The sequence below is a fragment of the Gopherus flavomarginatus genome, chromosome 10, assembly GCF_025201925.1.
Source record: "Gopherus flavomarginatus isolate rGopFla2 chromosome 10, rGopFla2.mat.asm, whole genome shotgun sequence".
Taxonomy (NCBI): domain Eukaryota; kingdom Metazoa; phylum Chordata; order Testudines; family Testudinidae; genus Gopherus; species Gopherus flavomarginatus.
The window spans coordinates 32864216-32891618 of NC_066626.1; the positions used below are offsets into that span (position 1 = coordinate 32864216).

General features: G+C 40.1%; 1 protein-coding gene across 1 annotated transcript in view; it reads right to left on the reverse strand.

Annotated features, from left to right (window-relative positions):
* The window catches only part of ITGAV (integrin subunit alpha V), a 76387-nt gene that overhangs the window by 6306 nt on the left and 42678 nt on the right, over positions 1–27403 (reverse strand). Inside the window, exons 12-26 of the mRNA XM_050916402.1 lie at positions 26774–26976; positions 24443–24634; positions 24262–24307; positions 23118–23225; positions 21620–21678; positions 20374–20528; positions 19733–19870; positions 18000–18067; positions 15322–15469; positions 12191–12283; positions 11347–11426; positions 6612–6692; positions 5217–5322; positions 4034–4192; positions 473–586 (exon numbers count right to left, since the gene is read on the reverse strand). Of these exons, the coding sequence (XP_050772359.1) occupies positions 473–586; positions 4034–4192; positions 5217–5322; positions 6612–6692; positions 11347–11426; positions 12191–12283; positions 15322–15469; positions 18000–18067; positions 19733–19870; positions 20374–20528; positions 21620–21678; positions 23118–23225; positions 24262–24307; positions 24443–24634; positions 26774–26976 (1750 nt within the window). The remainder of the gene's footprint in view (positions 1–472; positions 587–4033; positions 4193–5216; positions 5323–6611; positions 6693–11346; positions 11427–12190; positions 12284–15321; positions 15470–17999; positions 18068–19732; positions 19871–20373; positions 20529–21619; positions 21679–23117; positions 23226–24261; positions 24308–24442; positions 24635–26773; positions 26977–27403) is intronic.

Here is a 27403-nt window from a genome sequence, read left to right on the forward strand (position 1 = left end):
CTGTTATCCAGAAAACAGGGATAGGTCCCTGCAAACATCAGGAACAGGAGGGCAGAAAGTCCATTGGTCAGTTAGATAGAGTATGCTCTGATGTCACTGCAATCCAGGGCTGTGAAGATGCCCCCAGGGATCACCCAGTCATTATATATCTCCTCAGTTTCTCACACCTCCCCCATCCAACTGTCAATCTCCGAACTCTACAGAAAAGCATAGTATATGGACACCCTGACGTTGAAAAAGGCCTCAACTCAATTTCCATACCTGCAAATAACTGTGGGCACAAATGCATTCAGACATCTAATTAGTTGATTGCACAATTAGATATGTTCCACTAAAAATGGAAACACATGGAAAAATCAAGGCCCTAGATTATCAAATGCATTCTTTCCCTTATAAAACTATTTCCAAAGTTTTCATCTCTCCATTAAAAGAGCAAAAGATGACAGCTGAAATATATCAGTGAAGCACTTACCAAAGTATGTACATCGCCTTCAATGGCAGTTATATCTCTTCGATTTATATGGTGATCACGATTATCTTCGTCCCTAATTGTTTCATTCTTCTCATCTGCTTTAGGAACTGAAATCTAGGGTTACATCAAGAAAGACACAAATAATAAACAATATTTTATATAGCATCTTCTATCTTAAAGGATCTTAGAATGCTTTACAAACTACCAAATACATATACAGGAATAACTTAACAGAAGCAATCACCTCTGGGATGGAACATAGTAACGTTTTAACTGCAGAGAGCAACACTTCACCACAGTTTAGTAGAGGAATGCGAGAACACTGCCACATACTCAGGGGCGGCTCCAGGCACCAGCACGCCAAGCATGTGCTTGGGGCGGCAAGCCACGGGGGGCACTCTGCCAGTCGCCGTGAGGGCGGCAGGCAGGTTGCCTTCGGCAGCATGCCTGTGGAGGGTCCGCTGGTCCCGTGGCTTCAGCGGACCTCCCGCAGGCTGCCGCCGAATTCGCAGGACCGGGGATCTCCTGCAGGCAAGCCGCCAAAGGCAGCCTGCCTGCCGTGCTTGGGGTGGCAAAATGCCTAGAGCCGCCCCTGCACATACTATGGGGAATGCCGTGGAATTTTAAGTAGACAAAAGTAATTACCTAAAAAGAACGGGTCTAGGACACCAGGCTAATACCCCTACTCTTGGCAAATGTGATCTGAGACCTTTAAGAACTACTACTAATGATTAGACTTAAGAGTGTGCAGAAATTGGGTTACAAGCCAACAGCCAGCCAAAATTCTTCGACTGGGTCATTCACATGTTTTTTGCTTAATTGTTAATGCTGTTTCTGTATTCCAGAGAAAAGCAAAAAGAAGTGATTTTGCAAATGGATTCCTTGAAACCAGGGATAATTTTGTTGCTATGTCATTGCAACACAGACATGAACATACCAATTGCATAGCAAAACCACTGAAGGAACTCAAGTTTATTAGTGTTTTGCATTGACTTTCTGGGTGCCTGTAAACTTCAAGCAAAGTAAAACTAGGTCAAGAAAAAATTCAAACTGACCTCACCTGAAAGATTTCACAAAACTTGGACAAATCAAAATCTATGAATTGCACACAGCCCTAGTCTGGAACTTTCTGGTAGGTGCAGCAGAATGGAACCTATTCAAAAGATGTGTGTGTCCTTATTTTTAATCCCCATTGGTCCCTTTGTCTCTGTCCTAGCTGAGATTTGCAAATCTCCAAAATTTAGCATCATCTTCAAATTTAATTACTATTTTAATTAATCACTCCCTTTCCTAGATCATTAATATAGATGGTTAATACGACCTAATTCAGAGCCCTGCAGTGTCCGATTCTTGCCTCACCGAACTCAATACTTGGACAATTTTTAGTGCTTTTTTTTTTTAAAACACAGTTCAGCCAGTTCAATTAGTAGAATGTTAGCTGATGTCAATAGAAGTTTCATGCTTAGAATGAGCAAAGAATCTATTCTTAAAGCTGTTAATAGTGCGCTTTCAATTTAGCAATCTCATATTCAAGGGTCTCTCCCCAAAACTTCTAATGTATTTGAGTCTAAGAAACCGGTACAAGCACTGTATGCTACACTTACATACACACATTTGTATCATCTAAGGAGGCATTTGAAATAGGGTACTGTGGGTAGGATATTGTGGGCCTCAGCAATTCCTCCAATTTTGGAATTCTTTTTCCAGATTTCACATTTGAGACCTAAGGGACACTATACGATTCTGGGTTCCACATACGAAATATCCATTTATCCTTGTGAGGGATTTGAAATCGCATATACACCTCTACCTCGACATAACGCGGCCTGATATAACATGAATTCGGATATAACGCGGTAAAGCAGTGCTCCGAGGGGGGGCAGGGCTGCACACTCCGGTGTATCAAAGCAAGTTCAATATAAGGTGGTTTCACCTATAACGTGGTAAGATTTTTTGGCTCCCCAGGACAGCATTATATCGAGGTAGAGGTGTATATGTACACACTATATTTATACAGTATATTGAAATTACATGAGAGAAATATATATCATTGTGTATTATATATAAAATACTCTTGTGGCATGCTGGGCCTCATCCAAAGGCTACTGAAATCAATTAAAAGACGTCCATTGACCTCACTGTGCTTTAGATCAGGTCTTAGATAAATAAGTAGTAATAAAAACAATAATGAAATGTCTCCTACTAAATTGAAAAATAAAAATATTACATAAATAACAAAACAACTTTTGGAATGTTGCTGTTTAAATCTAGATTCCATTTGTAGCCAATGTTTTTAATTATTCATTAATATGTTATATCATATATATTCATTCTATGTTAATTAGAGTTAATTTGTAAGATTATAGAAGTATAAGATTGATCAGTATTCAGAAGAACCAAGTATCAGACATGACAAGCTGAAATGCAAGAACATGTAGGCTGAGGCCTGCAAGATTTTAGCTTAGCTAATTTAGGTCTTGGAGACAAGAAATGATGACATGAGTGACCAGAAAATAACTCGATGCCCTCAGATTATGGGAAAAGAGGTACCAAGTGGTAATATTGTGTAAAATTACCCAGAAAATAAATATTGAATCATAAAAATACTGTAAAGGCACATCTGTATCCGACATGTCTCAACCGCGGGATACAGGTTATGCATCAATGCTAATGAGAATAAAGGGAACTTACACAGCCTATAGAAAATTGGGGTCCCTTAAGTTTTCAGGGGACACAAACCAATAAGAGAAAGAGGTTGACACTTTTATGGACATGTGCAGAATGCAGGTAAAGACAGAATTACATTATAAAAAGAGGATGCCCAGAATGGGAAAATTGAACTCCCTAGTATGGGAGACTCCATTAGGAACCATCCCTCTACTGATGATCAAGCCAGGAGAGACCCATCAGACCCTAACACTGTTAAGTTACAAATATAGTTATATTCGCATCCTTGTCATAGATATGTATAGAATTTCTATATGCTTGGGTAATCTTAACTTTAATTGTAACTTTAATAAAAATTTTAAAACAGTCTAGACCTTGTACTTGTGAATGTATGTGTAGTTACTACCTTTGGTCTTTATCTGCTCCTAGAGACTAACTCTGAAGCAAGTAGCAAAGGTGACTTTTACTCTGTTAAGCTTGAAACTGTAGCTGCCACAGCTGAACCCACGGTGGTGTTATTGTGTTGTCCACATTACAAAATTCACTTTAAATAAAATAAAAGGCTACACATTGCTGTGGACTGAAAACTATGCCAACATGAGGTTTTTTTAAAAAAATGTGGGATACTAGATCTGAACTTTTGGCTGAAATACTGGTGTCTACCTATCCTTCCAGCTGGTGTCTCTTATTGCAAGGAACCAGGATATAACATAAAATAAAAGGGAATACATAAAAAAGAATAGAGAAAATAGGCAGATTCTCAATAGGAGTAAAACTAGCAAAACTAGCGTCTATGCTTATTTAGATCAGCAAAGGGTCTGGTCTATATAAATAATCTTATATTTCACATTTAATAGTATACTCAAACATGGCATTACAAAAGTCTCTGCTTACCTTAATTTTCAATGGATTGATCTCCATATCTGAAGTGCAGTTCATGGGTCCATCAATTTCATATTGCATAATATACAACAGGGTGTTATTGTTGTATTTGTAAGGCCATTGAAGATTTAGCATCACCTTGCTAAAGGCACTTGGACCATTGTTTCTCAGCTAGTGACAAGAAGAAAATTAATGACTGTGTAAGACTATCCTCTTTCCTTTATTAATGGCCCAGCAGGCACTAGTATATATTTAAAATTATATGAAGGCGCATCTACAAGATTTCCCCTGTCAGTACAATCAGAGTATCACCAGTGTTACTATGGAATGAAATTTCATCTCCCAAGAAGATAACTTATAATGACTTGAAATAATTTGCTGGAAAGGGGAAATTCTTCTGAAAAAACTTAAAAGGAAAGATTTTTTCTACCTTCAAGAAATTCCATTTGTTAAATGTACTACATTGCCCGAAGTGAGAGATACTGTACATTTCTTAACCAAAGTTGTAGGTACGTTGTGGACACGTCAGATATATAAGAATAATTTTTTTTAGATAATTCAGTACCTTATTGGTTGCATAATAAGTTGAATTATACTCAGTCTTTCTAAAAAAAATTATTTAAAAAAATTAATTGAACACAGATGAAATCTGTGATAGTTGCTTAAAAAAAGGAACTCTCAAAAGACTAATTTTCAGGGCAAAAGGCTTTTATAATAATGACTGCATAATTACAGTACAGCTGAGTGTCCAGAATAATTAACAAACAGAGTAGTCATTTTATTGGTTTCACTGTTGCAAGATTCAGGTGACCAGATAATTTGTAAAGTTTTCTAAAGTACTGGATGATTTTATGGCCAATAACATGCACAGTTATGTAAAATAGCATAGGAGCTTATGATTCTGGTATAAGCTGACTGCTGTAAGGATCAGAGAGGAATTTCTTCTCAAGTCCTACTAACTGCAATGTACAGCACTGCACAGCTGGCTATATTAATTGTTATTATCTTTGCCTTCCTCAGAGGCTTGAACTAGTGGACTAAATTGACTCAATGCAGTAAATTTTAAGTTCCTATTGAACAACCACATGGAGGAAAGCACATTTACCATAAAGGAAATCTTAACTAAAATATTTCCTCCTTCCCCTGTAATTTATTAGCTAGAATCCTGGACCTCAAATCAGTAACCATTACATACCTCATATATGTGCTGAACTAGAGGTCCTATGTCTTCTTCTGTCTCTGGATTCTCCTGGGGTTGCCAGTTTGCAATGGGGAGGAAGATGTGATCAGGAGAAGAGACACTACATAGTGAAGGGAATAAACAAAGCTATCAAATATTTAGCTTAATGAACTACTAATTTCTAAAAAGTGACCCTAAGGCTTTCATAATGCAGACTGGACAAAACTAAATTTACAAATATCTAAAAAACAACACTGACTGACAATGACCTTTCCACCCTAAATACTGGATTTTGGAATGAGCAGAAGTGGGATTTTTTTGGTATAAAATGCTTGATCTTCTGCTCAATATACTGTTAAGAACAATTCTCTCTCAGAGGGATGTTTCTTCATATTCTTCTAGTTTGGGGCATAGTATAAAATTAAAACATGCTGTCTCGACAATCTTCTGTGGTGAGGAAGTTAACTGTGAGCCGGGTTGATGATAGTGGCATCTGATTGGTAGAGTCATACATGGAACTCAGCAAGCACCTGGTTGGTAATGGTGGTTTGACTAATTTTTCCTCCTTTTTAAACATGAAGGTTTAACAGTACCAGGATCTCAAGAAACTTAGTAATGCAGAAGATTTCTGGTGCGAAGGAAAAATTAAAGAAAATGGTGCCTCACAGGCGATTTTCACTTTTCCCCTAAAAAATATGCAAGGCCTCAATGATTGTGAGCAATATTCGTGTTCCAGCAGGAGAAAAATTAACATCTTCACTGAACAGTCAGGATTCTTTAGAGGTTTAAGAGCTGCACAGAAAAGCGCTCTTTGTAAAATAAACATATAAATAAAAGCTATTCAGGAACATTAAAATATGTAGTGAGAGGCATCCTGAGTTGACTGGCTGATCAGAAGGACCATTTAACAGTAAGGTGAAGTGTGGCTTTCAATAAACTGCAGTAGAAGAGTCCCATCATAGCCTCACAGATACTATGCCTTAGGCTGAAAAGGACAAGCTACTTTAGACCTATATTTGGAGAGTATTTTGACATTCTAAAAAAAGGGTTTTGGCAGTTTTGGACTCAAAGTGTATTTTCTTAGTCTGTTCAGAAGGCGATTTTTTGGGAGTAATTTTTACATACTGTTCTTTGAACAAATTATAAAGATGAAGAGTAGCTTTTTCAAAGGCACTTAAGTGACTTAGGAACCCAAGTCCCATTTTCAAAATTGACTTGGGATCCCAAATTACTTAGGTTTCACTTAAAGCCCCAAAGATGACGACATGAATCCGTGTTTATTTTTCTATTACAAAACCTCCAAGGCTCAATGAGAGACAAGATCCGCAAGGAAATTTACCAAAAAACAAACAAAAACAAAAAACACTCATCTGAGAAAGAGACACTTGCTAAATTAGTATCAACACTCACCCTCTAATTTCAACAGATGCTAAGATGGCAAGGTCAGCCTGATAAGATGTTGTTGGGCTTAAATTGTCAAATAGATTGGAGCTGAAAAAGAAGATAAGTCCATTTGTTAAATGGAATGAACAAGGCTCTTTTTTCAAGCATTAAGGACATGTTATGTAATATTATTATGTGACTCTTGTGTCACAGGGTCAAAAGGAGAGGTACTAAAAATGAAGGGCCAGATACTCTGCTCCACGGAGGTCTGCTTTGCAATACTGTATGGAATAAATGGGCCTTAAACCTGCCCTAAATATTCTACTGGCATGGCAAAATCAATTAGCATAAAGCTGGTGTAGCTGACTATGCCAGCCCTTCCACTTTAACTCTCCTTGGCATGAGGGGCCAGAGGAGGCAGGTGATCATTGCTACATAATGGACCCTATCGAGCCCGCAGGCCGCTCTAACTTGCCCCACGGGCTGGCGTGGCCTTCACCTAGCCCCAGTGTTGGGGATGCAAGGAAGTGCCTTAAAGTCATCTCTGCATACCTCATCCCCTGCCACAGCTACACTAATCAGCAGCTGGGCACTGAACCCTGCATTTAAACCTACAGAAGGGTGTACTAGATCACAGGGCAGTTGTCACTTATAAATGCTAGGATTACTCATACCAATACAATCTAGCACTTTCCTAGCTCCTATATAAAAGCTTTTCATCAATTCTTTATCCTTATTTTACAGAAGGGGAAACTGAGGCAGAGAGGATGCCCCAGGTCATTCAGCAGGTCAGTGGCAGAACTGGGAATAAAATCCAGGTCTCCTGAATCCTAGACCAGTGCTCTCTCCACTAGAACCCATTGCCTCCTCTGTAAGGATTTCCTAAATGTTCTCTATTTTCTTCACAGCTGTTGTAATTATAAATTACATGTAGCAGAGCAATATTTTCCTCCTAGGCAGCAATCATCATACCCTTTTGGATGCTGGGTTGTACCTGTGACATTGGTGGGCCAGGTGCTAGCTCGTGTCTCAACTGGACACTAACAGATATGTAGCTGGAATCTGTATGGCTCACTTGTGGGTCAGTATTGATCAATTATCAGAGTTTTAAGAAAGTGCTTAGATGAGAGTTGCTGCATGCATTCATCTTACTTGCAGTATCTGTTTCATACTGTAATTTGTGAGCAGTTCTGTTGTGAACCTCTGCGATTCTCGCCATACAAGAGAGGAATGTTAATTAATGTGAGGAACTGCTCTTCTACAGAAGACCCACCAGATCAGAGGGGCTTTGGTTGGATCTTGCAACTGAAAACTCCCTATGTCTGGGCTGAGAAACCCTCAACAAAAGGACTGAAGACTGTTGTTGTTCTGCTCTCCTCGCTGAGAATATGAGTCATGCAAGTGGATTCTGCCCATCAGCTGAGTTTGCAGCTCAGAGCACATGGCAGGAGGGAGATAAAAACCCCATACCAAGCAAATAGGTTTCTCCATGCTGCTTGGAATCAGGGAGGGAGAGGTGTTTCTAGGCATAAACAAGAGATCCCCAGCTGAAGCACAGGTTAGCTCTAAAGGTCAAGTAGAGCTTGCTCATTATAGAAGCCTATGTTACTGTATGAAACCTAAAACTGTAACTCATTCGTGTGTCTGTGTCTGCTTGCTTTAACTTTAGCTGATAAGATGTTGTTGGGCTTAAATTGTCAAATAGATTGGAGCTGAAAAAGAAGATAAGTCCATTTGTTAAATGGAATGAACAAGGCTCTTTTTTCAAGCATTAAGGACATGTTATGTAATATTATTATGTGACTCTTGTGTCACTGGGTCAAAAGGAGAGGTACTAAAATGAAGAGCCAGATACTCTGCTCCACGGAGGTCTGCTTTGCAATACTGTATGGAATAAATGGGCCTTAAACCTGCCCTAAATATTCTACTGGCATGGCAAAATCAATTAGCATAAAGCTGGTGTAGCTGACTATGCCAGCCCTTCCACTTTAACTCTCCTTGGCACGAGGGGCCAGAGGAGGCAGGTGATCATTGCTACATAATGGACCCTATCGAGCCCGCAGGCCGCTCTAACTTGCCCCACAGGCTGGCGTGGCCTTCACCTAGCCCCAGTGTTGGGGATGCAAGGAAGTGCCTTAAAGTCATCTCTGCATACCTCATCCCCTGCCACAGCTACACTAATCAGCAGCTGGGCACTGAACCCTACATTTAAACCTACAGAAGGGTGTACTAGATCACAGGGCAGTTGTCACTTATAAATGCTAGGATTACTCATACCAATACAATCTAGCACTTTCCTAGCTCCTATATAAAAGCTTTTCATCAATTCTTTATCCTTATTTTACAGAAGGGGAAACTGAGGCAGAGGCCACGTTAAAACTGCTTGCTTTAACGTGGTAAATAACTCTGTTTCCTTTTCCTATTTAATAAATCTTCATATTTTACTATAGGATTGTCTACAAGTACTGTCACGGATGTGAGCCCTTAAGTGCAATTGACCTGTGGTAAGTGACTGGTCCTTTGGGAGCAGGAGTAACCTGAATATTGCTGTGATCCTTGGTATAAGGAGATATTTATCACAGAGATATGCTCACCTGGCTGGCAATACAGAAGAGTATCCAAAGGGACTGTCTGTGACTCTGTGTTATGGCTGATAAAGTGCTGAGGAGTTTGCACTTGGTACAGTTTGTTGGTGAAATCTAAGTTTAGACCTCACAACCAGTTTGGGGTTTGTTAAAAACCAGGGCACCCCCTCTTTTGTCACTGTTGGGAAAGTTGCAGTGCACACCTCTGAGTGCAGCAAAAGGCACAGAATAGAGAAGTGGGACATGTCTGTCATATTACTCAGACCTGTCACATGTCACTAAGTGCTGCAGTTTCCCCTCTCACATTCTGCAGAAGCAATTTCTATCCTGTTGTGTTTGCCCTCTGAAACAGTTACATAAAATGTGCATTTCTCCCTTATATTAACTTGTAGTATATTATGCTTGAGTTGCTGACTCAGTTCATTTCCTCAACTGATTGCCCTCATGAGAGATCAGGGAGTGAAAAGGGTCGAGGAGCTATCAGAGGTAGATGGTGGGGAATGGTTTTTGAGGGAGGTGGCAATCGGAAGCCAGGCAGGCGAGTTTCTTGAGGTGGGACCTGGAAGGTGCTGTAGCAGCTCCCCCTTTCTCCATCAGTAGTATTGCTCCTTCCTCTTCCCCACCCCCCACACTTCTGTGTGGAGGAAGCTGTGGAAAAGAGGATCTGCAGGGACTGTTATTCCTCTGATGGAGGGAACCAGGTGCCTTGGTGATTGCTCTCACCTTTGAGGGAGGGAGAAGCTAGGAGGCCCAGTGGTGCCCACCTTTTCCAAGGGAGGTGAGCTAGAGTTATATGCCACTGGCCAGAAGCAACAGTACGTTGGCTGGTAGAAAGGATGGGAATAAAACTGAAGCAGACAGCTATGTGAGATCAAAGGGTTTGAAGTGCTGCGAAGCCTTTGATCACCAAGGCAAACTGCTGTGCCACTAAAATTGAAGGAAGAGGCTAAAATTATTTTTCATATTATCAGTTTTGGAGAGGTAAAATGCATAATGGGTGAGCGTAATCCATTCATTGGGTTCTGGGGACAAAGTCCCCAGGAAGTGTGACAAATTCACATGATGCCTCAAGGACAAACTGCTATATTTGAAGCTCAGAGTTAACTTAAGAGATGTATAAATCGTAACCAGAGAGAAATTCCTATCGACTATGCATCACAGGAAGCCTGTGTGTTTTCTCCAGCAAGCACATAAATCTACTCCATTCATATGCTCCTGATATACTATTGCCCAGAAGACACCATTCAGGTTCTAGGCTTGGTTGTGCCAGGGGCTGTACAAACAAACAAACCAAACCAAACCACACCACACCAAGAAATGGTCTCTGCTCTGAACAGCATAGATGAATAGCCTTGGTATGGGGTAGCACCTCCCATGGTCACAAGTTCATTAGACGTAGAGGCCTGGCCTAACGTGCTCTTAAGCGCATGCCTGCATAGCAATGGGAGGTACTACTGAGTCTCAGGTCAGTGTAACTGCACTAGCTTTAATCTAGCTAGCACAGCTAAAAATAGCTGTGAAGATACAGTAGCACGGATGCCAGCTCAGGCTAGCAACACAAGTACATACTCAGCGTTCCAGGTGGGCTCATACAGCCTGAGATGAAGCCCATGCCTTCGCTGCTATTTGTACCACGGTAACTAGATTACAGCTAGCGCAGGTGTGCCTAACCCAGCTGCAATCACATCTCACACTGCAGTGCAGACATATCCCTAGAAGGACTGGAGTGTCCAAGCAAACTTCATTTTTAAAACAGAGCATGCTGCTAATCCTTCAAATGCACACATTATTTCACATTTTGGCACTGCATGTGTGAAGAGGAGATCCAAACTGAACCAAGAAGGCAAAATATTAAGCTCCACTTCAAATACCTCATCTGGTTTTGTACCCATTGTCACTAAATAGCACCATTTCATTTGTGCCACACCATGTGGATGGAAAAATCAACCGCATACAAATAGAACTGACTTTTTTCTTACATTACAAACAACAGAGAAGTGTTTTAAAGCAAGTTAAATCCATGATAGAACATTTACCAAATAGAAAGGAAGAAACTAGCTTAGAACTAAATTGTAAATGATCCGTTCATAGCTTTGTCATTTACCAAGGTATTTATTCATTGCTAGCTACAGCATAAAGTAGCTTTGGAGGAGTGGCGTTAGCATCTAGTTCCATACCTTCTGATCTGCAAGTCAAACTTCACGGAGGTGTCCATCTCCGATTGCTGATTCACACTGAAACGCAGACCAGCTAATAGCTTAGAAACAAAACCAAGTGACCAAAGTTTAGTGGAACAGAATCAAGTTCAAAACAAAAAGTGCTCAGCACTACTATTTGTCACTGAAATTGCACATGGCCCAAGGTCACAGGGGAGGAGAAGGCAGACTGAACTAGTAATAAGGACATCCAACTGAACAAGTGGTGCCTCTCTCACTTGGTTGAGCTGTCATAATGCTGCCTCAGAGAAAAAGTAAAATTTGCTTCAAATTTCTCCAGTTTGTTTTTACATATTCCCAGACCCCATGTTCTGCACCAGGAGGCAGCATGGTCTAGTAAACTGGACAAATGTCTGGGAGTCAAGAAAATTAGATTCAATTCCGAGTTTTGTACTAATTCACCCATGGTCATGCAGTGAATCACTCGCTCTCTCTGCACCTCAGCGTCCCCATCTTTAAAATACTTGGAAGTGATATGTATTCCCTTATGTAAATTGCCTCAAGATTTATGAGAGAAAAGTGCTATACAACAGTGCTCAGAATTATTACAGAATAATTCTAGGTAAAGTTGCATCATAAAAACCATGCACATTCTTTTCAGACATTAGTTTACCGGCAAACTTGCAGCCAATTAACAGAATGTTTTCTTTGAACTATTCTAACATGTGGGTGGCTTAAAATATATTTTGAGATCTAAATGTCAATGAGATTACATCTTCTAGCAGTATGAGTGTGCATCTATCTCAAAGAATATGAAAAGTCATCTTCCTGCCTCTTTTAAACCCCAGCCATGCATTTGACTTACTTTAGTCCCAGCCTTCATGGGGTTTCCAAGGTCACAGACCACCAGGCGAGTTTGATTCTCAGTTTTAAATGCACATGATAGACGTGCTAAAGCCTGCAATAAAAACAGGCATATCTTAAAGAAGAGCAGTGCAACATTTTCTGGCATCAGTATGAAAGACAGGAACAAACTGCAAGCAAGTTGCATTTATTTAAATACTACTGGCCAATCTTAATATAATCTAGTAGCAAATAGTTCTGGAAAAAACCTAGAGGTGAAAACCTCACAAGGTAGGTGGTCTGTTTTCTCAAATATACAGTATGAAAGTCTAATACTCTTACTCATATTGGGTGGCAATGATGATTTTTGAGGCCTCAAGTATTTCTTTGGTTGAGTTCTCCACACCTATGTGAAGTACCTATGACTTTTCTGCAGGGGAGTAAGTTTCAGAGCTTGATTAATACTTCACTTTAAGAGAGAAGTCTTTGAAGGCAAAATGCGATGAGAAGTCAGTAGCTCCTCAGAAGCAGTTCTTATCAGAGACATCAGGTTTTGGATAAAACCACAGTAACAGTAGAGAGATCTAGGGTAGCAGAAGGCAAACCTCTCTGAACATGCCATTTGAAGTATGACCAGGACACTCAAAGGCACACTACCATATGGGACTAAAGGAGTGGTGCCCACTATGACAGTGAACAACAACAGAGTTGAGGAGGTTTAAACAAAAGGATTTTCCCCCCTCTTTCTTAAGAGCAGGTGCTTTCTTAAACTTTCAAGTATGAAAGAGGGATTATCTAACTTCATTTTGTGCTTCCTACAGACCTTGGCTATCAAAGAAGTGGGATAAATTGCATCGAAGGTAAGGTTTGTCTTAGCATCCTGGCATTCCAACCAAACCTAGGGTTATTCAGCTGTTGAAGGCTGTTTCTCCTCCTCCCTGGTCTGACTAGTTGAGGAAAGGGGAACAGTGCGTGTGTGCTGACACCTCAGGCTACATCTTCACTACCCGCCGTATCAGCGGGTAGCAATTGATTTCTTGGGGATCGATATATCGTGTCTCATCTAGACGCGATATATCGATCCCCAAATGCGCTCCTGTCGACTCCGGAACTGCACCAACGCGAACGGTGGTAGCAGAGTCGACAGGGGGAGCCACGGACGTCGATCCCGCGCCGTGAGGACAGTAAGTAATTCGATCTAAGATACTTCGACTTCAGCTATGTTATTCACGTAGCTGAAATTGCGTATCTTAGATCGATCCCCTCCCCTAGTGTAGACCAGCCCTCAAAGGTAACCACGTACAAGACATTAGAAGCAGCGCAATCCAGTCAGTCAAAGTTGCAAGAACTCATGGCAAAAACAGCATTTACTGATTTATCTCAGCATTCTCCAACTTTGGGGCCATTTTAAACAATCCTATAGGTCAAAGGCCTAACTGTGTTGAGAGAAAACTAGGATGGGGGAAGTGCTGGAAGCATAGTGGGATCTAAGCACACTCTGAGGCAGAGCACTGCTGGGAAACTTCACAGAAGCTTCAAGAATCAGCATTGGCGCTTAGAGATTGGTTGATTGTGCCTGTGCACCTGTGATGCCAAAGAAAACCATTTAGAGAATCTTTGTCCCTTCCAAGAAATACAAACATCTCAGAAGGCTACAGGGGCAGCAGTTAAAAGTCAATACCAAATACTCCATGTGACCAAGAGAACTGAAGCCCCTTAATTTATGAGGATTCTGCAGTTACAAAATTTCCAGTAGAATCCACTCTTTGATTTTTCCCTTTGTTCTTCACTTGTGTGGCAGGGAGGGAGCAATAGAATCCAGATATTATTCTGTCTCTCTTAGATTTGCTCAGCTCTTTACCCAAGATATGAAATGCTAAGTCTGAATATAAATTAATTAGCAAAGGTGTTGTTCAAAAGAACCGTGACAGAAATAATCTGTGTGTATTTACTGTGGCTATGTGCAGTCTATTCATTGTTGCTTAACACCTCTCTATTGAATCAGAATAATTCAGCTTTGAAGTTCCAGCTGGGCATCTGCTCAGGCAATTTCCAAGTTATTGTGATCACCTGACTAACTGGAAGGCTAACACAGAATACCCAGAATTTCCAGGACTGAACCAGTGAGGGTTTAGAGCAGGAGAATATTAGTGACCCAGTCTAATAACTGCAAAGAATCCTGTCATACCTTATAGACTAACAGACGTTTTGGAGCATGAGCTTTCGTGGGTGAATACCCACTTTGTCAGATGCATGTAGTGGAAATGTCCAGGGGCAGGTACATATATATGCAGGCAAGCTAGAGATAATGAGGTTAGTTCAATCAGGGAGGATGAGGCCCTGTTCTAGCAGTTGAGGTGTGAAAACCAAGGGAGGAGAAACTGGTTTTGTAGTTTTGGTTTTGTAGTTTTGAAACTACAAAACCAGTTTCTCCTCCCTTGGTTTTCACACCTCAACTGCTAGAACAGGGCCTCATCCTCCCTGACCTCATTATTTCTAGCTTGCCTGCATATATATACCTGCCCCTGGACATTTCCACTACACGCATCTGACGAAGTGGGTATTCACCGATGAAAGCTCATGCTCCAAAACGTCTGTTAGTCTATAAGGGGCCACAGGACTCTTTGCTGCTTTTACAGATCCAGCCTAACACAGCTACCCCTCTGATACTAGTCTAATAACTGGTGATCTACAGCCCCTCTTACAATAGCTCACTTTTGGGAACTCTTTCCTAAAAGGTACAATAGTGTGTTGGGATGCACAAAACTACACAAGGCAGGAGTGTATGCTGTGAGGCCAGAACAATTCAGTAGCAAGTTGTGGTTTTAATATTTTCCACACACTGCTTTGACCTTTTGGTTTCATTTAGTACCAGAAACACACGTGTCATTGCAGATGAAGACATGCTTCACTTACAGCACTTTCAGATTAACCAGAAACAAAGCAAGTACCATGGAATTCCTGCAATTACATCTGTTCTAATGAAAGCTCCAGGCCAGTTTTACACAGCCAAGAGCTTTGGGTAAACATTTGAATTTTTAGGCTTAGTTAAAGACTGAAGCTTGCGCAACACTAAGAGCTCGATCCTGCAAACCTCCACATGAGTAAATTCTGCAAGACTAGTGACAGGAAGAAAGCGAATTAGAAACTTACCTCATTGTTACGAACAACACCAATGAAGTCTGCTTGAGGTGGAATGATAACAAAGAGTTCGGCTTCATAGGCTCCTTCCCCTTGGTTCTGGGCATCGACAATCAAGGTCAAAGGATTGTCATCACCAATATAGATCTGCTTCTGATCACTGAGCAAGCACAGCAAGTGCAAAAGTGAATACTGTGTTCACATGGTTAAAGTAGTTACGTTTAACAGCTAGGATTTACAGAAACGAGGCGTTTTGACTTTGCACTAGAGCATTAGGGGTCACCACAGTTAACTTGCAATAAATGTTTCATAGCTCAAAAAAATACAACTTGCAATGGATTTTAAAGGAAAAAAGATACAATGTCACTGGCAATAATGGAGCAAATATGAAATATCGTTAAGAGAAACTGTCCCTGACAAAGCATTTTGTCAATTAAGAAAACCAAACAAACCACAACACAACACACACTTCCTAACAGCAGAACAGTAGATAAATGCTATGGGCCAGATCTCCAGTATGTCCTTCCTATTTTAATAACCACAAATACACAGTTTAGATATAAAATGTGTACACATACACACAGAGCCAAACTCAACTTAAAGTTAACTACAGAACTGCAAGCAGCATCTCCAAAATACACACATTTATATCACTTTCTAATAATTCCAGATAAATGTAAAAGATTTTCCCTATATAATCTTTGAAAATGTTGCATATAAACTACAAGGGACCCAAAATTTCTCTGAAGTGGTATAAAATTTCTCAAGCGTAAGAGTATAAGAATGGCCATACTGGGTCAAACCAATATTCCATCTAGCCCAGCGTTCTGTCTTCCAACAGTTGCCAGTGCGAGGTGCTTCAGAGGGAATGAACAGAACAGGACAATTATTCATTCCCTGTTGTCCTATCCCAGCTTCTGGCAAACAGAGGTTTAGAGATACCCAGAGCACAGGTTTTTGTTCCTGACCGTCTTGGCTAACAGCCACTGATGGACCTATCATCCATGACCTTATCTCTCTCTTTTTTTAAACCAGTTATACTTTTGGCCATTATAACATTCCTGCCAATGAGTTCCACAGGCTGACTGTGTGTTGTGTGAAGAAGTACTTCCTTATGTTTGTTTTAAACCTACTGCCTATTACTTTCAGTGGGTGACCCATGGTTCTTGTGTACTGTGATGGGGCAAATAAAATGTCTTTATTCACTTTCTCCACATCATTTATGATTTTATAGACTTCTATCATTTTCCTCCTTAATCATCTCTTTTCTAAACTGAACAGACACAGTTGCTTAAATCTCTACTCATGTGGAAGCTGTTCCATATACCTAATCATTTTTTGTTGCCCTTCTCTGTATCTTTTCCAATTCTAATCTATCTTTTTTGAGATGGGGAGACCAGAATTGTATGAAGTATTCAAGATGTGAGCATTCTATGCATTTGTATACAGTAGAACCTCAAAGTTAGGAACAGCCTGGGAATGGAGGTTGTTCGTAACTCTGAAATGTTCATAACTCTGAACAAAACTTCAGGGTTGTTCTTTCAGAACTTTACAACTAAACTTTGACTTAATACAGCTTTAAAGCTTTACTACACAGAAGAAAAATGCTGCTTTTAACGGTCCTTTCCAACCCTGATATTCTATGATTCTATGAAATGAAAAAAACACAGAAATAGTTTCCTTGTCAATTCATTTTTTTAGTAGTTTACATTTAACACAGTACTGTATGTACAATTGTGTGTGTCTGCGGCCTGACTGCATACTTCCAGTTCCAAATGAGGCGTGTGGTTGACCAGTCAGTTCAGAACTCTGGTGTTTGTAACTCTGAGGTTTTACTGTAGTGACATTATAATATTTTCAGTATTATCTATCCTTTCCTAATGGTTCCTAACAGAGAGAGCTTTCTTGACTGACGCTGCACACTGAGCACATGTTTTCAGAGAACTATCTACAGTGACTACAAGAACTCACTCTTAAGTGGTAACAGCTAATTAAAATCACATCATTTTGTATGCAGAGATAGGATTATGTTTTCTTATATGAATTACTTTGCACATCTCAACATTGAATTTCATCAGCCACTTTGTTCCCCAATCATAGAGTTTACTGAGATCCCTTTGTAACTTTTTGCAATCAGCTTTGGACTTAATCTTGAGTAATTTTGTATCATCTGCAAACTTTGCCACCTCATGGAGTGTATACATACTCATGCATGCATGTACGATTGCCCTCTGCTGGATAAAAATCACACCTTCTCATGTGTCTGTAACTGCGTCTAGTAGCAGCTAATGAAACTGTGGGACAGCCCTTTGGTTTGTAGCCGAAGATTCTACAAGCTCTGCTTTCTTTGTCACGTTTTCACTTTAGCTGAGACAATGATGACTATATACATGCAGCCACAGTGTCTTCACAGGAGTTTAGTCTCTCCTCACAACTCGTTTACGTTAACAGCACTCAGACACAATGAGAAAACAGGTTCCCTTTTAGGCCACGATCCAGCAAGAACAACTTATGCACATGCTTAAATTTTACACTCTGAGTACTCCCAATGGTTTCATTCCATTCTTTTCAATGGGACTACTCACAGTTCACAAGATCTATGTAGGGCTGGTGTCTTACACAGGAAGTTACCTTTCCCAATAGTATTTTTCCATAGTATTTATTGTTTATTTTTCCACACTGAAATTTACCTGTGTACTGCAACCTGCAATTTTGGTTTGCAGATATTATCTTCACCACAGTCCAGCAGAATGTGTGTCTGTGCAAAAACCAAACACATATGGCTTTAATAAGTTCAGCCCATTAATTCAAATATGTATCTTCTTAGCACAGTTCCCTTATCACTGCTTTTTTCCAAGGTTTTTTGGAACAATTCTAATTAGGGGAACTGTTTACTTGTCTCTACATACATGAACTATGAAAAAAGAAAAAAACAGCTTTTATGCATGCTGCATGCCCCTTTTACACTTGCCCACTATATAAATCTAAAGCCTCACTATATAAATCTAAAGCCAATGTCTACATTTATCAATTGTATTTGCAGATCACCTAAAATAAATCATGTCTGTTTCCTTACTGTTGCATCTTCACCAAGGGCGGCTCTCTGTATTTTGCCGCTCCAAGCACGGCAGGCATGGGGCTTTCAGTGGCGCGTCTGTGGGAGGTCCGCGAGTAACGCAGATTCGGCAGCATGCCTGCGGGAAGCCCACCAGTCCCAAGCCTTCGGTGTCTCCGCCGCCAAATTGCCGCAGAAGCCACAGGACCAGTGGACCTCCTGCAGGCATGCCGCCGAAGGCAGCCTGACAGCCGCCCTCATGGCAACCATCAGGCAGCCCCCTGTTGCTTGCTGCCCCAGGCATGCGTTTGGTGCACTGGTACCTGGAGCCACCCCTGATCTCCACTATTCTCTCTGTGCAAATGACTATTATAAAGCTTGGAATAAAAAGGTAGAAATTAAGTTGTTTGAGAGAACTGCAAGGATAAATTACTAATCTACAGAGCATCTCTGAAACTTATAAAAATGAAAGCATAAGATCAGGACCAATTTCTAGGAACCCTGTGCTCCAGAATGGCAAACAGCAAAAAAAAAAAAAATAATTCAGAGGTGACTGCATCTTTTGCAGTATTGGGTTAAAAGGGAGGAGCAGCACCCATTGATCTAGGAACACCAATAAGCTGCAGGAGTGAACTGCATTCTTCAGTGAGTAATTTACTCTTTCCTCTCCCTGGAAACTTCACATAGGTATGGCACATACAGCAGCTCAAAATGAGAAAATGGATTAAAATGGATTAAACCCTTCTGGACCAGCATACCTGATGCTGACCTGACCTCTGCTTTCTGTAATACAACTAAGTATGATAGGTGAAAAAGAGGCTCAGCTCTGAAGACTAGACTCATAGACTTTAAGGTCAGAAGGAACCATTATGATCATCTAGTCTGACCTCCTGCACAATGCAGGCCACAGAATCTCACCCATCCACTTCTATAACAAACCTCTAACCTATGAGTTACTGAAGTCCCCAAATTGCGGTTTGAAGACCTCAAGCTGCAGAGAATCCTCTAGCAAGTGACCTGAGCCCCATGCTGCAGAGGAAGGCGAAAAACCTCCAGGGCCCCTGCCAATCTGCCCTGGAGGAAAATTCCTTCCCGACCCCAAATATGGCAATCAGTTAAACCCTGAGCACAGGATACATCTAATGCAAAAAAGTAACTTATAAAAGAGAAAATACTATGTGCATGTATTTGGAAAACATTTTGAAAATTCAGTACCTAAAGCTAGACCCCCATATCCATATTTAGGTCTTCTGATATTTCAGAGGTGTTTCTGAAAATAAGGCCACTAGTTTACCATTATGTGGATTCAGGCACCAAAGGCTGAAAACACTGTCTATTCTGTTTAACCAAAAACTGTCAGGAATATACCTGTCTGCTAATGTTAGCAGGAGTGAACTGGTTGAGAATGGGCTGTAATCCAGCTGAGTCTTTGGCTGTTTTGTAATCCAACCGATATTCCATGAAAACGGTGATCGGAGTAAGTTTGTCTCTAAACTCAGATTCATCCTGAGGGGAGAAATGATTCCAGTCATTCTTAAATCATATAAAAAAGACCCTAGAGGAGCACTGGATTCAAATCAAAAGCCTACCAGTATTGAGTAATATTATTAATTATTGGTTATATTATGCACCCTGAGTCCTAAGCCATTAGCCCCCCTTATGCTAGCTGTTGTAGAAACAAAGAGAAAGTCCCGGCTCTAAAGAACTTACAATCTAAATATACAAACCAGACAATGTTAGTGTTAGTATGTCTACTTTACAGATGGGAAATTGAGGGATGCAGAGAGATTTAAATGATTTCCCCAAGAGTGCACAGGAAGTCTGTGGCAGGGATGAGAACTGGCTCTCCAAACCCAGCCCAGTGTTTTAATCACAAAACCATCCTTCTTCTATAGCAATAATAATTCAGGGCAAACAACGACAACTCTGGTAATTACAGCTCTTTATTCAATGTGTGCAATAAGGCAAAAGACATTTGCCCTAAAAGTTTAACTGACGTGACCTCTTACCCTCAAAAAAGCCTGAAGTTCTTCACAACGCATTGTGCCCCCTTTGACAACAGTCATATTCTTAGAGTGACCAGGCTGTTTGTTGTGGAGAAACAGAGCTCTCCTTAAGGCTCCTTTTTGCTTAAGCTTATCCAACAGCAGCTCCACTTGAAAGGCTATCAAATTCAAAGCATTTGAGTTAGGAATTTCTTGACCACTCGTATGCATAGCAGGTTCCTCTCAGCTAATAAGTCACAAGCTGACTTCAGCTGTAATGGCAATCTAAGAGCTGTGCCCTCTTAAAAACGTTTATTTCTTTCAAGTACTAAATCTGTCATCACAATATTGTAGCAGAGGTTGATATTGTACTAAAATGAGACTCAAATCTTCTGCTCAACACTGTAAGCATATTATTATTTTTGAAGACAAATCTTCAAGTAATAGGTTTGCCTCTATATTGGGATTTCTTTTGATAGCAGAAGTTAGATTGTTGTGGTCTCTGGAAAAAATCCTTATAACCACAATATATATCCTTCACTTTTATTATTACTAATCTAATCATTGCTTAATGTATTTGATATGAATCCCACAACTTAAAAATATAATACATTTCCTTCTACATAAACTTTGCCAGATCATATCTATTATACACACATTATGTAGAAAACACTGAAAGTTTTCGGTATGTGAAAGTATAATCATCCAGAAAATATCAGTCTGTTGCACTGCAAAAACCTACATATAGCACCATATAAACCTCTTAGAATCAATCTTTTATTGAAACTGGTCCAGTTCCTGATCCGATTCCCATCCATGCCAACGAGAGTCTTTCCATTGACTTGAATGGGAGTTGGATTAGGCCCTTAGTATCTCAATTACCATCTCCACTATTAGTTCCATTAATGTACCCACAGGAACTGTTTATCTAAAATTCCCTTTTGAAGGCATAGCTAAAGAGCTTGATCCTGCCAGATGACAAGTGCTGTCAGGCCCCAGTTCAGCAAAGCCACTTAAGCACGTGCTTAAAGCCCATTCAATTTTGTGGGACCTAACATGCTTAAAGTATAATGCATGCTTAAATTCACTGCTGAACTGGGACTTCACTTCTGAATAACTTGAATGGTGTCTAAAGGGGCTCAGCACTGGAAAGGATCAAGCTCTATACTGAAAAGGCAACTACTTCAGTGATTAAGAAACAGTTATAACCAGGATTCATGATTACAGACAATTTGAAAAGTTTTACATTTTTTAAAACAGCAGAACTTACTGAGTGTATTGGGGAGCTTTCCTTTGCCATCAGCTGTTAAGCAGAACTTTACATTAAAGCTGTTCAAAAAAAATATTTCAAAAAGCATATTTGATTAAATATTTTTCAGCAGAACGTAGTTTAAAAGCAGTCTCCCATAATTTTCCCAGTTCAAAGTTCTCTTCTTTAGAGACTCCGAACCCAGTCCACTCCCAAAGTTCAATCCTCATAGCCAAAGAAACCAGAACAGATTCATGACTGTTTCTTTTGTCCCATCTAGTTCCAGTGGGGTCATAGGACACTGTCCAAAACGTGACCTGCTCTTTCCCCATTTACAAGGACAAATGAATATACAAAAACAGGTCATGTGTTTTTTCACCCCAGCTGAAGCAGGTAGAAAACTCACTGCATTGCTCTCAAGACCTGGGAGAAAACTGGAAATTTCAGTAGATATAGATTATGTTATTTCCATATGGAAAAGTTTAATGTTGGGGAGGCTTTCAAGGGCAGGGGATACAAAAATACCTGAAGCATGTTGGGCAGCCACTCTTTAGGGTTAGGAAGTAAACCTTGCAGTATTATAGCTCTGGGGACTGAAGTACCAGAGAGCCATCAACCTTAAACACGACCATGGAGAACGCATATAACAGTTTATACGGCTCGTGGCACTTCTACACTGAAGGGTCATTGTTGACTAGGGTATAGGTCTTGCCATTGTAAAAATTTAAAACGTCAAGATGGACAGTGACAGTAGAAATGCAGAGCCTTTAGAGCTTGATTAGCCTAATAACGTTCACCTGTGAAGACCAGAGTTCAAATTGTGCTGTAGGCCAGAAATGAAAGTGAGCTGCGGTTCTTCATCTAAAGCACTCCATAGTGGGGAACAACGGGCAGCCAGGGCTTTGAGGAGTCCAGGCCTAAAAAGGCAGGGCTATTGCAGTCCAGAACTGAATTGTTAAAACAGAACTGCTAGAGGGAGTTTGCAAGACATCTGATCCCAACAAACCTGGCCCAGACCAACCCTAGTGGTCTTTTACTTTACTGAACAGTGAATTCATTCTAATCAGTAGTAGTAGTAGCAGTAGTAGTAGTAAATGTTTATGCAATAACTTCGCTAGCGATTATACAAGCATTCATCTGCAAGATGCTGAACCTTGGTGATGACATGCATTAGGAACCTGGAACATGTAGAAATTTCCAAAAGGAAACTGAGGACTTCCTAATTTGCACTGATATGCAGCTGTTCAGATATGAGCTGATTTAACTGGGGAGATTTTACTCTATTCAGTGGAAACATTTTGCCATCCGTGAATGAAAGGTGAAAAGTGAGGATCAAATCCAAAGTCCACTGAAGTACTGGGAGTCTTTCTATTGATTTTCATTTGATTTGGCTCATGCTCTAAGTGTGCTTGCTCTGCTTTGCCTAGCCTTTCAGAAAATCCAGTTTCATTTTTAAAAATCTGTTTATTAGTTCTACTCTCTTGGCCTTGAGAGTTTAAGTAAAAACAAACCACTGTACCAGGAAACTTTCACACGAGTATCTGGCAGTTCACAGATTTTTTCCTCAGGATTTAGAATGGTCGGGTTAACTTCTAAGCCGGCGTTTACACTGATAACTGGTCTAGCCCTGTAGACAAAAGTAAATAAATTCGTGTGAACGACATCACAAAATTCTTCATACCATGAAAAATTTTATACATTAAGTAATGCTAAAAATAATAGATACAGAATGTAACGATAGAGCAGCAGATGGAAAAAGACACAAGAGAAGTTTTTTCATTGAATTCAAAGAGATAGAGAGTAGATGGGGCAGAGAATTAAAGAAAAGCTGCCCCAGATACCAGGAGCTGTGGACTCTCACATCAATTCTACCCAAACGTCAGAATGAATCAAGAAAAGGCAGATACTAGATAAGTAGAGGGAACAGGGAAGGGAGTGGAATGAGAAGTTCTTTGGAGGAGACTGGAGTGAATACGTGCAGAACTGAAGAACCTTAATGACACTTTTAAACTAGATCCCTAATGGCTATATTGTAATTTTACACCCTACACTGGGTAAGGGGAAGGGAATAGTTACGTGGCCCCAGAAGCAGATCAGAAGAGGAGTTGGAACTCTCCCACAATTCCTCCCCTTCTCCCCCTTTCTCCGAGGAGAGTAAGTTACTTCCCTTTTCTGTGAAGCAGCCATAAACTTTTTTGTGCTCAACTTAATACTCTGGCCTGTGAGAATTAGGGGCGGGGGAGAGCAAGCTCTTTCCATTCCATGCCCTACTCTGCCCCTCTCAAACAGGAGGAGTTGCCTATAATGAGTTAGGAGCTCGCAGAACCTTCAAGGATGAGAGCAGGTTTGCATATCTGACCAGGCAGCAGCATTTTACACCTGCAGGTTTCTGGAGAACTGTCACTCAGGGGAGGCCATGGAGGAAGATCTCATGCAATGTTTTCTCTCAGCTTTGGACATATTCACCAGAAGCAAATAATAGATTATGGACCATATATTAACACAGTGGAAAGAATGAGGTACCTACTTTTATCCATGTCATTCTGCAATGCAGCAAGACAGAACTTCAGACTCTCTCGTTTCTGTTCCACTCTGGAATTTACAATTTGCACTGAGCTTTCCTCCTGACTGAACTTACATGAGAATGTGCACTATGTGCCTACCTGTACAAAACAGCTGTGTCAACACCAAAGGCTCCGACAATCAAATCTGGAAAGGAGAAAGAAATGCTAAATTTGAGAGTTTATCCTCTTTTTTAAAAAGGGACATTAGTTGGTCAGACATATAAAAGTGATGTAGTCACATTACTGCAACCGTTCTAAAGCTACGTCAAGAAAAAGGCACCTGGATATCCATTTTTGTCCACATCAGTGGCTCCTTTCAGTGAGTACCCAAAACTTGGTGGCATGGTACGGGCAGCCCACTGTCCTTCAAGAATCTGAGATGGCACTGCATTCAAACCTGTCGCTCTTCCATTGTAGATGTAAACAACCCCTCTTTTGTCCTCTCCACCATAGGGTGCAGCAACTGCAATATCTGCGAACCAGAAGAATAGCCTTAATGTCTCCAAATATAAACAAAGAGAACTTCTGTGTGCTGACACTGAACAATTCATATGGGCAAAATACAGTTACAGCAGAGTTTCAGAACATGGCAGCAAGTTGATAATGTTACTACTCTCTGAAAGGTTTACTTATCTACACCCTCATCTCTCTTTTATATAACTTGTAGGATCCTGAGATTTTCCAGAATGATACCAAAATTAATGTTTAAGTCTACAGGACACATGCTCCTTATCTACAACATAGAAGGGCCCAGTCCCACAAACACACTTTTGAACCTATCTGGAGTCTGGGTATTTAACACTTTCCCCTAAACCACCCAGGATTGGTCACTTCTGGAGACAACTCATCAAACTAGGTTTCATTAATATAATCACGTTCATCCAGAGGGTTCAAGATTTTTAATAGTTCCTATAGATCTAAACCAGCCTAGTAAAACACAGTTATTAGAACCAAAGCGCTATGTTGATGAGTGCTTCGCAATATACCACAGGTAGAATTTTAAATTAATGCAATTATGCCACATCTCAGTAAGTCTGAGAACACTTATATTAGCAGTGAATGACAAATGGCCCTAAACAAAATGCTAATCTGATTCTTTACAGGGAACAGAAGTAAAAAACAAGTGTGCATGCTGAGCAAGACTACCGTTGGTATGCAGTGCACATGCTGATTCAAGAATATCATGGGGAGGAATAGCTCAGTGGTTTGAGCATTGGCCTGCTAAACCCAGGGTTGTGAGTTCAATCCTTGAGGGGGCCATTTAGGGAACTGGGGTAAAAATCTTTCTGGGGACTGGTCCTGCTTTGAGCAGGGGGTTGGACTAGAGATGACCTCCTGAGGTTCCTTCCAACCCTGATACTGTATGATTCTAATCAAAGTATTAAAATCTGAAACATGTAGCAGATGTTATAACATTACCCCCTGTACATTTATATAAAGCCGCATAATGAGAAGAAACTCTTAAATACAGAACTGTTGTCTTATGGGTATTAGGACTCATCTGCATTGAGCTGATGAAAGGAGCAGAGACAATGGTACTGTACCATCCTGGGATGGAAAGCATGTTAATCAAATGACCCTGTTACAGAGTGGAATAGTAGAGCTTAGGGAAAAGACATAGTAATGATTAAATACTAGTAAATGAATTAACTTTAAAAAGGTGAAGATTTTGTTCAGTTACCTTTCTAACAAATGAATTAAGTCTGATTAAAATAACCTGAGCAGAAAAGCATAACAGAGTAGCAAATGAACTAGAAAAGACCACTTGTGTTATCTAGTCTGATGATCAGCATTTTGCAGGACTATTATTAGCCTTGATCTTACTAATGTGTTATTAAACTTGTACTTGAATGGCTGCTGAGATGTTGCCTCTGCACAAGGATTTCATGCTACTAACAACTAAAAGTCCAAATATTCACTTTTGTTGAAACCACTGGCATAGACTATTTTGAGCAGTAAAACACATTTCTTTAAAAGCTGAACATTAAAACTGTTTTCTCCTATGAAAAGAAGTTGTAACATATACAGGCTAATACTGGGCCTGAAATCAAATTTTTGCCTTTCATGCATGAGAATAATCTCCTGGACAGATTATCACCTTTAATATTGTTCTTTAGATATAGTTTGCATTTCTTGTTCTGTTTTGTAGCATGACTATTTTGGAACTATAACATTTCCTATGGACCAAATGAAAGGCTAGAAGATCAGCTACAATCCCTAATGTATTAATCCTTCATGAAATATCCTTTGTTGAGGTTGTATTTGCTATCATAACACTTTGGGGGAAGGATTGGCTTTTATAAAAGGGAAACCTCAAAATTTCACCAGAGATGCCTTTCCAACTCATGATTGGAATGACGTATTTGATCAAAGTACTTATCATTCACAAAGAAGTTCACTGACTGATCTAACAGCTTAAAATAGTCATTGCTGTAGTTTAATTGGTATAGTCTCTGTGTGGTGCACACACGTAACTCCTGTTAGCATTCTTGAGAGCAGCATATATGCATCGAAGGAAGACTAGACCTTGGTGTCCAACAACCTAATCTGTTTGTTTTCAGAATTCAGATTACATTATGAATTTAATAATTCATAAAATATGAGGTCCTACCATTGAAGCCATCCTGGTCCAGGTCCCCCAGAGGTGCAATAGAACTGCTGAATCTCGCAAAGATCTCAAACCCATTCAGCTTTATGATCTGAAAGCCTCCAGAAGCTTGTTGTAGGCATATGGAGACCTGACCCACCTCTTGAAGTTTGCCATCAGAACCACGCTCCATAAAGAGAGGAGCTCCAATAAACAAATCTGTGTAACTGTATAAAAAATACACAGTCTTTCAACCACCGCAAGAAACTCCAGCTTCACGTGTTCCCATTACCCATTGTCACCCAGAATTGTACAGTTATGGTTAAGACGAATGTTTCATATCTATCTTTAGGTTTCACTTGTAATTTAAAGAAATGTAGTGATGAAGAAAGCATACATCTACCAGCATCTAAAGCATGCATTTCCTATTTAGACAGTGTAAATGACGTATGGCAACTTTAAAAAAAAAAAAAAAAAAGCATGTTGAATGCTCAAAATAAAGTGTGTTGTGCAGGGAAACCCTAATAAAATGCAGTAAAAAAGCCATAAAGGAGCGAGAAATAAATGTAATAGGAAATATTGCTAATTTTGTTCTAGGAAATTAATTTTGAGACACACACAACTGGTTCCACAAACTACTAAGAAAAAAAAGGC